Source organism: Chiloscyllium punctatum, chromosome 2 (assembly GCF_047496795.1).
Source record: "Chiloscyllium punctatum isolate Juve2018m chromosome 2, sChiPun1.3, whole genome shotgun sequence".
In the NCBI taxonomy this organism is placed as follows: Eukaryota; Metazoa; Chordata; class Chondrichthyes; order Orectolobiformes; family Hemiscylliidae; genus Chiloscyllium; species Chiloscyllium punctatum.
Genome location: NC_092740.1, coordinates 43,553,229 through 43,566,761, shown reverse-complemented (window position 1 = coordinate 43,566,761; position 13,533 = coordinate 43,553,229). Strand labels below are relative to the sequence as shown.

Here is a 13,533-nt window from a genome sequence, read left to right as displayed (position 1 = left end):
TGGAATTCCCTGCCTGGTGAATAGTTCAGGCTTCCTCACTGAATGTTTAGTTAAATTGTTTTTGAACAGTAAAGGGTTATGGTGAGAGGGTGGGTATTTGGAGCTGCGGCCACAAAGAGAACAGCCATGATCTTTTTGAATGGTGGAGTGGACTCAAAGTGCTGGACTGCGTACTCCTACTCCTAATTCTTATGTTCTATTCACCCTGTCCACATCTTTCATAATCATAAATATTTCAATCACACCCCCCACCCCCACAATCATCTATGCTCTAAATAAAACAACCCACATTCATTCCACATCTATTCATAGCTAAAGTGCTCTATCACAAGCAACATCCTTGTCAATCTCCACTGCACCCCCTCCAGTGCAGTAACATTGTTCCAATTGTCTGATAACCAGAATTCACACAGTTCTCCAGCTTTAGCATAACCAAAGTCTTGTGCAGCTAAAACATAACCTCCCTGCTCTTATAATCTATGTCACAACTGTAAAGGCAAGTGTCCAATATGTCTTATCAACAGCCGATTAAACAGTCCTGCCCTCTTTAAGGGTATGGACAAGCATGCTAAGATAACTCTGTTCCTCTGTGCATCCTAGTGCCCTGCCATTTATTGAGTACTCACATGGCTTGTTCCTTTTTCCATTCTTATCTTTTCCCGATAATTCATAGTAGCTTTTGTTGGACTTTTGCTCAAAGCCGCACAGGGTTTAAGTGTTAAAATATTTTGTTGGAAATTTTCAGCACTAGGTTGTTTGAATCCTGTTGATGTTTCCTCTGTTTTACTAGTAAGTCCACTAATTGAATTTCTGATCCTTGTAGATCGTCTCAGTGCTGTTTGAGCTTCAGTTGTACCATCAGGAACGACAACAGAGTCCGAAGTGCAATTAATAGGTTCAGGTGTCTTGGTTCCCTTCACATCTACAAAAGAAGCTACATTCTGAATTTCATCTCTGCCTGCAGCTTGAGATTTGTTATTTAAAGAGTTACATTGTGTTATCTGTTGTTCTGGATGACTAGAAAGCTGAGACCGTAATTTCAACATGTGACAAGTTGTAATGCTTCTCTGAGGCTGTCTCACATCCACAGAGGTAGCCTGATTTTCAATTGTATTACCGGTAGCTATTGTATTTTGGGTATTTTTGTTGGACTCCATGTGACTTTCTGCTTGATGTGTGTTTTCTGTTTTTCTCTTGACGGTCAGGGTTCTGTCACTCATTGCAGCCATTTTAGAATTCCTGCTCTCCTGGAATTAAATACATTGGAAAATAAACATAATTAACTAAAATAATCAGAACAACTTAACAACAATAGTACTAGTTTCTACACATGCCTGTTCACATCCCTTTAAAAAATAAAAAAAATTATGAAAGATAAAATATGAAATATATCTCTGATCATGTGTGGTAGTTCACAGGCATAGATCTTGAGTCTACAATTTGTTTGTAGCTCCCTGTTTCTTTTCAAGGCACAACAGTATGATGACATCACTGCAATTAGCAGCAGAATCCACAAAAATGCAACCAGAGATTAATCAAGATCTTCACATTCAAAGAAGAACAGATTTCATCTCTAGGCTTTACAAGGTGGAGAGAACAAAACAGTCAGCACAGCACCCTCTCTGTCATGGATTTTCACAGTCCATTAGTGGACATTGGGAGGCTCCTCCAGTTTATCAATTTACACAGCTCCACGGCCCGGTGGAATGACAATGACTGAATTTCACCCACTTTACATTGCTGTCTCACAGGACTGCAGTAAATACCAAGACTCTGGACCCAGCACTCATTAACAGAATCATACAATAAAGAAAAGGCACTCAGTCTGCACTAATTAAGCTACTCTACAATAATCCCACTTTGCAGCACTTGGTCCATAGCTTTGAATGTTATGACATTTCAAGTGTTCATCCAAGAACTTTTTAAAAGTTGTGATGTTTCACGCCTCAACTAACATCCTATGCAGTGCATTCCAGGTCCCACCACCCTCTAGGTGAAAACACTCTTCATTGAATCTCCACTAATTTCTTGCATTTCACACTAAAAATATGCAACCTTGTGACTATTCGAATAAGGAGTGCCGATGCTTCCAATCCACCCTGTCTACATCACTCACAATTTTAAATACTTCAATAAGACACCCTCTGAGCTCTCTCCGCTCTAAAGAAAACAGTCCGCCCTCATTCAGCTTCTATTCATAGCTAAAGTGCACTATTCCAGACAACATCCTGGTGAGTCTCCTCTGCACCCCTCCAAGTACATTCACATCATTTCTACCGTGTGATAACCAGAACTGCACAGTTTTCCAGCTGTACCTAAGCAAAGTCCTGTATAGCTGCAACATAACCTCCTACTCTTATAATCTATGTCACAAATGTAAAGGCAAGTGTCTCATATGTCTTTTAACCACCCTATTAACCTGTCCCACCCTCGTTAAGGATCTGTGGATAACCATTCCAAGGTCCTTTTGCTCTTCTGCACTTCTAGTGTCCTGCCATTGGCATTCATTGAGTACTCACTTGGCTTGTTCCCTCTTCCATTTTTATCTTTTCCTTACAGCTCAGTGTAGCTTTTGTTGTATTTTCACTCCCAGCCAAGCAGGGTTTAAGTGTTAATATATTTTGGTGGAGGTTTTCTGCACTGGGTTGTTTGGATTCTGTTGTTTTCTCCATTTGGTCAGAAAGTTGACACACTGAATTTCTGATCCTTGCAGATCGTCTCAGTGCTATATCAGCTTCAGTTGTACCATCAGGAACTACAACAGAGTCTGAAGTGCAACTAATGGGCTTTGTCATGATCTCTTTCAAAGCTACAGAGGAAGCTACATTCTGAATTTCATCTCTGCCTGCAGCTTGAGATTTGTTATTTAAAGAGTTACATTGTGTTATCTGTTGTTCTGGATGACTAGAAAGCTGAGACCGTAATTTCAACATGTGACGAGTTGTAACGCTTCTCTGAGGCTGTCTCACATCCACAGACGTAGCCTGATTTTCAATTATATTATTGGTAGCTACTGTATTTTGGGTATTTTTGTTGAACTCCATGTGTCTTTCTGCTTGATGTGTGTTTTCTGTTTTTCTCTTTAGGGTCAGGGCTCTGTCACTCATTGCAGCCATTTTAGAATTCCTGCTCTCCTGGAATTAAATACATTGGAAAATAAACATGATTAACTAAAATAATCAGCATAACTTAACAATAATAGTACTAGTTTTTACACATACCTGTTCACATCCCTTTAAAAAATAAAAAAAAATTATGAAAGATAAAATATGAAATATGTCTCTGATCATGTGTGGTAGTTCACAGGCATAGATCTTGAGTCTACAATTTGTTTGTAGCTCCCTGTTTCTTTTCAAGGCACAACAGTATGATGACATCACTGCAATTAGCAGCAAAATCCACAAAAATGCAACCAGAGATTAACCAAGACCTTTACATTCAAAGAAGAACAGATTTTGTCTCTAGGCTTTACAAGGTGGAGAGAACAAAACAGTCAGCACAGCACCCTCTCTGTCATGGATTTTCATAGTACATTAGTGGACATTGGGAGGCTCCTCCAGCTTATCAGTGTACACAAAAAAGAGAAAATGCTGGAAAATCTCAGAAAGTCTGGCAGCATCTGTATGGAGAGAAAAGAGCTGACGTTTCGAGTCCAGCTGACCCTTTGTCGAAACGTCAGCTCGTTTCTCTCCTTACAGGTGCTGCCAGACTTGCTGAAATGTTCCAGCACTTTCTCTTTTTTGGTTTCAGATTCCAGCATCTGCAGTAATTTGCTTTTATCAGTGTACACAGCTCCATGGCCGAGTGGAATGACAATTTCACCCATGTCATATTGTTGTCTCACAGGACTGCAGCAAATACCAAGACTCTGGACCCCAGCATGGATTAACAGAATCATACAATAAAGAAAAGGCACTCAGACTGCACCAACTAAACTACTCTACAATAATCCCACTTTGCAGCACTTGGACCATAGCCTTGAATGTTATGACATTTCAAGTGTTCATCCAAGAACTTTTTAAAAGCTGTGATGTTTCATGCCTCAACTAACATCCTATGTAGTGCATTCCAGATCTTACCACCCTCTAGGTGAAAACACTCTTCATTGAATCCTAACTAACTTTTTGCGTTTCACCCTAAAATTATGCAACCTTGTGAACCTTCAAATAAAGTGTGCAGATATTTCTAATCTACCCTCTCTACATCTCTCATAATCTTAAATACTTCAATAAGACACTCCCTCGGCCCTCCCTTCTCTAAAGAAAACGACCCACGCTCAGTCAGCATCAATGCATACCTGAAGTACTCTATCCCAGACAATATCCTGGAGAATCTCCTCTGCACCCTCCTCCAGTCCATTTGCATTTTTCCTACAGTGTGATAACCAGAACTGCACAGAGTTTTCCAGCTATGGCCTAAGCAAAATCCTGTAGAGTTACAACATAACCCCCTGCTCTTATAATCTATGTCACAAATGTAAAGGCAAGTAACCCATATGTCTCTTAACCACCCCATGCCCTCTTTAAGGATCTGTGGATAAGTATCCTAAGGTTCCTTAGTTCCTCTGCACTTCAAGTGTTCTGCCATTGGTATTCATTGAGTACTCACTTGGCTTGTTCGTTTTTCCATTTTTATCTTTTCCTTCCAGTTCAGGGTAGCTTTTGTTGTATTTTTTCTCACAGCCATGCAGGGTTTAAGTGTTAATATATTTTGTTGGAGGTTTTCTGCACTGGGTTGTTTGGATTTTGTTGATGTTTTCTCCATTTGGTCAGAAAGTCCACACATTGAATTTCTGATCCTTGTAGATCGTCTCATTGCTATATCAGCTTCAGTTGTACCATCAGGAACTACAACAGAGTCCGAAGTGCAACTAATGGGCTTTGTCATGATCTCTTTCATAGCTACAGAGGAAGCTACATTCTGAATTTCATCTCTGCCTGCAGCTTGAGATTTGTTATTTAAAGAGTTACATTGTGTTATCTGTTGTTCTGGATGACTAGAAAGCTGAGACTGTAATTTCAACATGTGACGAGTTGTAACGCTTCTCTGAGGCTGTCTCACATCTACAGATGTAACCTGATTTTCAATTATGTTACTGGTAGCTACTGTATTTTGGGTATTTTTGTTGGACTCCACGTGACTTTCTGCTTGATGTGTGTTTCCTGTTTTTCTCTTTACAGTCAGGGTTCTGTCACTCATTGCAGCCATTTTAGAATTCCTGCTCTCCTGGAGTTAAATACATCAGAAAATAAACACGATTAACTGAAATAATCAGAACAACTTAACAATAATAGTAGTAGCTTCTACACATATCTGTTCACATCCCTTGAACAAATAAAGAAGTTATGAAATATGCAAGCTCTGAGATACATCTTTGATCACTGTGAGATGAATGGACTTCCACTGGGATCTCTTCTGGGACATCAACTGTTTACAATTTACATCAATGATTAGACGAGGGGAGTGAAGCCATGGTAGCTGAATGTGCAGATAACAGAATTAGTGTTATAAAATATGTTGTGAAGAAGACATAAGGAAGCTGCAGATAAATATCAATAAGTTGAGTGAATTGGCAAAAATCTGCCAGATGTAGTATAATGTGGGAAAATGTGAAGATGTTCACTTATTCAGAAAAAGTAAAAAAGCAGAGTGTTTTTAAATCGAGACTGACTACAGAACTTCCAGGGGTTTAGGTGGTCTGGTTCCTTTCTCAAGATGTTAGTGTGTACCTACAGCACATAAACAAGGAGGCTAAAAAGATGCAATCCTTTATTAACAAAAAAATTAACATTAAAGTAAGGATGTTTCAGTTGTACATCGCATTAATGAGACTAAATTTCTCAACTGTATGCAGTTTGGTCTCCTTATTTAAGGAAATATATAAGTGTATTGGTGCCATTTCAGAGGAGGTTTACTAAATTTACACCTCGAAGAGGTAGGTGTCTTATAAGAATAAGTTGGGCAGGGATTAATTCCATTGGAGGTTTGAAGAATCAAAGGTGACTTAATTTAAGTGTATAAGATCCTGAATGGTCTTGACATGGATTTCCTCTTACTGGTCAGTTCAGAAGTAGGAGACCTTGTTTTAAAATTATGGATTCCCCTTGCAGGACAGGAGGGAACTTTCTTTTTCTAACAGAGGGTTGTGTGACTTTGGAACTCTGTGCCTCAGAACATGGTGGGATGAAGTTATTGAATCTTTTTAAGACAGAGGTAGACAGATTCTTGTTAGTCTGGAGAATCAAGGATTATCAGAGATAGATGGGAATGTGGAAATCAAAACACAAACAAATCAGTCATGATTTTGATGAATGGCGGAGCAGGCTTGAGAGGCTGAATAGTCTACTTTTGCTCCCATTTTGTATGTTTGTATGTTCTTAATCAGGAGTTCAGTAATGTGTATTGTGCAATAATTGTGCTGAATCTACTACAATTTTTCACTTCAAACTATATTTCTCAGATCTGCTAAATAACATTGACACTTACCTCAAGCTTTTTACTGTCCATTGAATTTTTAAAGCTGTTACTATTTGAAATGTTGCTGTTAGCTCCAACTTTGGCAGCAACTAAAATAATAATAAACAAAAATAGATAAGGTTCCTCCTCTGCAACATGGATGAATTTAATAGGCCATTACTGATGGGAAGAAGGTGGATGGACCTATAAGTTACGAAACCATGCCATCAGTATCACGCCATCTACTTGCTTCAATATTTCATTGATGGGGTTATGCTGAATGAGTCACCTCATCCTGCCATCACTCTGGTCTAATAAGCTTGTAGGAGAGGTCAATGCACAAAGTGCAACCTAGTAGGTATGATCTTGTGGGTTGCTGTTCAGTTATATGTAAGGGTTGCATCTTGCTTGGCCCCAAGTGCCAATTAGAGGCCCTTCCTCACATTTTGGCTCCTTACTTCCACCCTTCCCTTCTGCCCTGTCCAACATGCCTCCAATCACTTTGACATGGATTGTAGGTGCACAGAGTGCTAGCCTCCAATTAGCCAGTGCTCTCTGAGGCAGATCCATCTCTTGGAGATTGGCAAAAATGTCGCTTCATACTAGCTATAAGGCCATTGTGGGAAAAATGAAACAGTGCAGTGTAGCAAAGCATACACAAGTTCGTCCCCAATTTTTGTGCTACAGTGCAGGGAGCCCATTTCTTAACATGTGATCCAGCCCCACCTGTAGTGCTGTCAGCACAATAATCAAATCTACTTCAACACTTAAATTGTAACAATTTCCTCTTTCTGGGACTGTTGGCATTGGATTGTCTAAGTGCAGTGAATAGAGAAAACATGAATGGGAAGGGCCTTAATTATACAGAAAATCAGGAAAGCTCCTTTACAAACCTTACCCCCAAATTTCCTCTTTTCATGTGCTCAAGTGTTCCAGTACATTCAGGGACAAGAACAAGAAGTGTGCTACATTCAGAATTAGTCATATAACTTAGTGGCAAGAAGCTAGAGCAATAGCACACAAACCAACAGTACCGTTAATAATTGACTCTAATAGGTAACATTGTTAGAAAAGAGAACTAATTTCAAATTGAAGTTTGATTCCAATCCAGTTTTCAGGTTTTTTTGCTCGATAAGAGAACTGAGGTTTGTATCAAATCCTATTTTTACAACTTAAATCAGAATCTCCCACATTTTTCAAGAATTGCTTTACAATATAGAAATGAAAGCAGTTTAATCAAGGTGTGGTCTCTTTTATAAAAATGCTCTACAATTACGTTTGAAAACAGATAGTGATAGTGTTTACCAGTGGTTTAGTTTAGCCATCAATTACAATGACATACCTTGAGAACAAGTGGGACTTGAACTCAGGCGTTCTGACTCAGAGGTAAGGATACTATCACTGTGTCACAATAGCCCCTCTTAAATTCCAGTTTTTTAAAAATAATTGAATTCAGACCTTACCACCTGCTATTGTGAGATTCAAGCCCATCTCCCCAGAACACTGGTCTGAGTTTGCAACAAAAGGCTTGATTGAGCACACATGTGCAACAATGGTGTATGCACATGTGTGCTTTTGTCAGGGTGGACTGACCTACAGAAGTTTTCAAAACAAATCAGTTGTTTGATTTCATAGGATCATATAGTGTAGAAGAGGCCCTTCGGCCCATCGAGTCTGCACTGACACCTGTGAGAAACACCTGACATTCAACCTAATCCTATTTATCAACATTTGGTCCATAGCCTTGAATGTTATGATGCTATTTCACCTTGGGGTTCAATGATATGACCATGCCAGCAGGGTGCACCATCAAGAACAATCCACACTTACTCCTCAAGGAACACTAAAGTCTTAGTTTAAAACACAGGAACAGGAATAGGGCATTTAGCCCCTCAAATCCCTTATCCAAAGGGATCATGACTGATCTTTGACTTAACTCCTCTTAGCCCCATATACCTTAATACCATTGGTGAACAAAATCTATCAATCTCAGAATTAAAATTAACAACTGATCCATCAACAAATTCCATTTTACTGACTTCGTATTTCCAAGTCTATTGGCGAAATCCAGTCCAATGAGTATGTTATTTAGGAATTAAGGTCTAGACTTTTCTAGTGAAAACAATTTAGAAAATAAAGGAAATGACCTAAATTAAGAGTAACTGTAAGAGACTTCCTCTTTATGCATTAGCTTCCTTTACATTGACCACTTACAATTTTGAAGATAAGACAGGGAGATAACCTGACCTTAAGCCACCAGTCACATTTATCCAAAAGTGATCTATAAAAATGACCCAGTGATGATTTGCTTTCAAATTTAACCTTCCTTCCTGTAAGAAACCACTGATCTCTACAATTTGTTTTCCATATCAGTATGGTTGAAAACTGTAATACAGTACACAAGGCATGATAGTCAAAATTCTTTAAAGACATACAGAATAGACTCATACCTGCTCTTCCTTGTAGACGGCTTCTGATTAGTCTCTTCATCTGGATTTCCATTGTTTCTTGTAATGCACATTCCCCTAATTCATTTTTTTCAAAGGGGTCAGCTCCATGCTGCAGCAGCAATCTGACTACCTATAGACATAACAAATAATTAAAACCTTAATCTTGGATATTCCTGTGGGCAGGTAGCAAAATATTACTTCTGATTGTAAATTTGTACATCCATCACATTGTGCATTTTCTTCTATTCCCTGGTAACCACAAATTTCAGGCTTTATTAGACCAGCTACAGCACTAATAACAATGATCTTATCAGGGTACAAAGGAGTAAGATTACAAAACAAAAATTCTGTTCAGATTCTCCCATTTCTCCATCAATGTTTGAAACAATAAACTGCACCCTTTGAAGAGATTTACTGCCATTGACTGCATTTTATTTAAACATGTGAATTAACAGGCATTAATAGTTGGTACTGATGTTAAGATTAGGATTTTTACAAAACCATAAGATATAGGAGCTGAAGTAGGCCACTCAGCCCATTGAGTTTGCTTCACCATTTAGTATAATTGCTGATCTAATAACCTTCAATTCTATTTTCCTGCCTTTTCAATATAACCCCCAATTCCCCTTCTGATTAAAAATCTGTACAGCTCAGCCTTGAATATACTTAACAACACAGTCTTGACAGCCTTCTGTGGTAAAGAATTTCAAAGATTCCCTCCCCTCTAAGAGAACAACTTTCTCCTCATTTCTGTTTTAAATGGACAACTGCTTACTGTGAGATTATGCCCTCTGGTCCTAGACTCTCACACAAGGGGAAAAACCTCTCCACATCAACCCTATCAAATCCCATAAGTATCTTTTGTAAGGTAATTTCTCAAACCTCTAAATTCGCATGAATGCAGGCCAAACTACTGGACATCTTCTTGTAAGATAGCCCCTTCCTGCCCAATACCAGCCTTATAAACCTTCTATGGACTGTTTCCAATGCTAGCACATCTTTCTTTCGATAAGGGGATCAAAATTGTCCACAGTATTCCAATTGTGGTCTGACGAGCACCTTATATAGTTTTCTGAAAACCTCCCTACTTTTGTACTCTATTCTCTTTGATATAAAAGTCAACATTCCACCTGCCAGCCTTTTCCCACTGAAATTGGATGCTAGCTTTTTGTGATTCATGTGTAAACACTCCCAAATCCCTTTGTGCTGCAACTTTCTCCAGTTAAATAATGTTCAGCTCCTCTTATTCTTCTTGCCAAAGTGTACAACCTCACATCTTCCTACATTTTATTCTATCTACCACGTTTTTGCCCATTCAGTCCATAACCATCTACAGACATTTTGTGTCATCCTCACCACTTGCCTTCCCACCTAGTTTTATTTCACCTGTAAACCTGACTATAGTACATTCAATTCCCTCATCCAACTCTTTGAGTCCTGCATTATTATGAGTTACATCTTGTGTGCCTATTTTCCCATTTCAATTACTGGGGTCACGAGTTCAAAGTGAGAGGAAACAGTTAGGGGAGATATACGGGGAAAGTTCTTATGTAGAGGGTGGTGAGTGCCTGGAATGAGTTGCCAGCAGAGGTAGTGGGGTAGGTATGATAGCGTCATTTAAGATGTATCTAGACAGATACATGAATGGGCAGGGAGCAGAGGGATACAGATCCTGAGAAAATAGGTGACAGGTTTAGATAGAGGATCTGGATTGGCGCAGCCTTGGAGGGCCAAAGGGCCTGTTCCTGTGCTGTAAGGTACTTTGTTCTCTTTGTTCTTTGTTCTCAAAGAAGCTGAAAATCATTGTTTGTTTTATTGGTGCTTTCCCAGCACACATTGAACTTTGGTTCTAATGAATTATCAGTTCAGCCATTTTGAGGGGTGTAAAGTATATAATTGAATTTGCAGAGATGTATAAAGGTTTTCAAAGGTACCTCAAAGTGTCCACCTTTCACTGCATCCTGTAGAGGTGTCACACCGTTCAAGCCTTTACAATCTACATGTGCTCCAGCTGACAACAGTAACCCCACAGCTTCATGAAAACCTGCTACACTTGCTTCATGCAGAGCTGTCCAACCTAGAGCACAGATTAACATTAAGATATAACAATCTAGAGTTATTCTTCCATTATCATAAAATTAGTCTTAGGATCGCTTATGTCATGGTAATCAATTAAACAATCACATTGAAAATCACACACTTTAAAAACCTTCTGAAATGAGGTGGTTAAGTGCAGAAGAAGTGGTGGATCTGCCTGAATGTGTTAAACGCAATTGAAGCCCAATTCAGTAGCTACTGAATGAGTTGTTCTTCCTATTATGTAGTACACAGGAAGAACCACATCATCACCCCACCCACTCCCCACCTATTCCCAAAGAGCTAACAATCATTCTATTCAGAAAGAGTCGGATTAAAGTTATGAGCAGCTAGAAATGATGAAGAAAAGTATTATTTTTAGAGCATCATATAGAAAACAAAAACAATTCTTTCCCAATGGAAAAACGTAAAGCTCAGATCCACAACTTCGGTGGGCAAGGTCAAGGGAGTTCAGCTCCACCTAGTTTTTATGCAGAGTCTTAGCTGAAGCCATAACTTTATACAACTTATTTTAAGCTCCTAGGATGAAGTCCACTGGGAAGCTACAATCCGAGAATTTTCTCTGTATCACTTCCCTGTTGACTGTATTTTTCTTGCATTCCTCCTTGTCTTTCATTTACTGATTTACAACTATTTCTGAAATGCTACTTGTATCCTTTATATTGTCCTTTCATTATTTACTTCGAGACCTGTCTGTGGATTTGCTCTTAAATTTGTAGTTTACTTTCCTTTCTGTCACAGGTCTATAAATAACTGGATAAATAACATTTAAATGAGACTGCCTGTGCAGAGTACACAGTTGTTTTCCCAGGAGACTGGTTGAAGATGCAAGGTTAGCTGATTAAAATTCTGATATGTACCTATTAAAAGTGAAATTTTACATGACATGTTGGGTTGGGGTGGGGAGATGAAACATTAACTCTGATTTCTGTCCACAGATGCCTGCCAGGCCTGCTGAGTTTTTCCAGCAATTTCTGTTTTTCTTTGTCACAAAATTCTTCTTTCTTAGTGAGCATGATTTTCTCCCGTCAGTGAAGGTGAGATGAATGGCAGATGTGAGAACTCAATCAGGTTAAAAACCAAAAATCAACCTCTCGCTATCGAGATAATCTTTAGCAATTAAGTTATCCACCTCAAAATGCAAGTCAACCTTCTCATTATTTATACAGCTAGCTGGAATTAATTCAGGCTTCTGCCCAATCAAGATACCTCAACACCACACAAATGTGACCACCTAAAACAGACAACATTGTCTTCAGCCTCCAGTCTGGGTAAGCTCTTTACCTTTGTTTCTTTTAAGGAGACTTTATAAACATTCATTGTCTTTTTCACTTTTGATGTAAACTCTACAATTGGGTGCATCCAAGGGGACCAACTGAGAATGGCAATGCAGCAAATTATGCTTTTGAGGTGGCAAACTTACACAGAAGGTAAGGCAATAACTTGCATCTGAGAGGACCAACGTATCACACAAGGTAAATCTTCAACTGCAGGATATGGACAAGCCTCAACATGAAAGGGGAATACATGTGGTTTAAGGGCATGATGCTGCGTCAACATCAGAGTGCCTGCAGAGCATGTGGCAGAGGCAGCGCATGTTGATCAAAAGCATGGTAATGCGTAAAAGGAAAAGCATAAGCACGATTACTGGGGTGAATATGGGCTCCTATTAATCAGGGTGGACCATCACTGTCAGTCCAGAAGCTAAGCCATTTCTAACCCAGAATATTAGCCGAGGTCAGTCAGGCAGTTCAAGTCCAGCGATTGGCACCTTATCAGTCCAGGGAGGGAGGGGTTGTGTCAGTTCTACAACAATCAATTTTAGAAGTCAAGCAAACGAAGCTTTGTTTATGGCCTATCTGACAGGAAGCCTTGTTAATTGCATCTGGGGGAGTGGGCCATAGTTAACAAGGGCTGTTGAGAAAAAGCAGTCCTGGAGAAATAGTCATTTCAGTAGTCATAGATGCACAAGGGAAATTGTAGGATCTAAGCATGGCATTTTCATGGCTGCAGGCAGCTCAAGTCTGGGGATTGGCCTCATGGTACTGGCGAGCTGGAGGAATGATTACAGCTATGGGGTAACTGAATGTAGTAGAGTGGGATACTGTAGGATAAGATAGAAGTGTCTAGAAAGGTTGGGGTGGGTAGTGGGGACTGCAGTCAAAAAAGTTCAAGGTGACTAGCCTGAAATGTGGGGAGAATACAGGGCCAGCAAAGGTATCAGGATCTTGACTGGAAGGGTTCTGGGTGTAAAATTGGAACATTGATAGTAACATGGAGGTGGAAAATAAAAGGTCATTGGGAAAAAAAGGTTCCAAGACACTGGGAGTGATTCAGACAGCAGGTACATTGTGGGTCACAGGGGAAGCTGCAATTCACCGCAGTATATGCAAATTCTGAAGCTTACCACCTTGATCTGGAAATCAAATGCCCACTGCATTTTCAATTTGATTAAAGCTATACACCAAGTGAGTAACTTTATTTTTTGAAAAGGTGAGTGGTTGACAGCTAGAATGTGTGGCCAGAATTC

General features: G+C 39.4%; 2 protein-coding genes across 2 annotated transcripts in view; both read right to left on the bottom strand.

Annotated features, from left to right (window-relative positions):
* Positions 1–2,740, bottom strand: part of LOC140453313 (uncharacterized) — a 60,483-nt gene extending 57,743 nt beyond the window's left edge. The window contains exons 1-2 of the mRNA XM_072547875.1: positions 2,520–2,740; positions 627–1,247 (exon numbers count right to left, since the gene is read on the bottom strand). Of these exons, the coding sequence (XP_072403976.1) occupies positions 627–1,247; positions 2,520–2,672 (774 nt within the window). The 5' untranslated portion in view covers positions 2,673–2,740. The remainder of the gene's footprint in view (positions 1–626; positions 1,248–2,519) is intronic.
* Positions 2,726–13,533, bottom strand: part of LOC140492292 (uncharacterized) — a 31,271-nt gene continuing 20,463 nt past the window's right edge. Inside the window, exons 4-9 of the mRNA XM_072591248.1 lie at positions 10,841–10,983; positions 8,907–9,036; positions 6,487–6,566; positions 4,609–5,226; positions 2,826–3,134; positions 2,726–2,734 (exon numbers count right to left, since the gene is read on the bottom strand). Of these exons, the coding sequence (XP_072447349.1) occupies positions 2,726–2,734; positions 2,826–3,134; positions 4,609–5,226; positions 6,487–6,566; positions 8,907–9,036; positions 10,841–10,983 (1,289 nt within the window). The remainder of the gene's footprint in view (positions 2,735–2,825; positions 3,135–4,608; positions 5,227–6,486; positions 6,567–8,906; positions 9,037–10,840; positions 10,984–13,533) is intronic.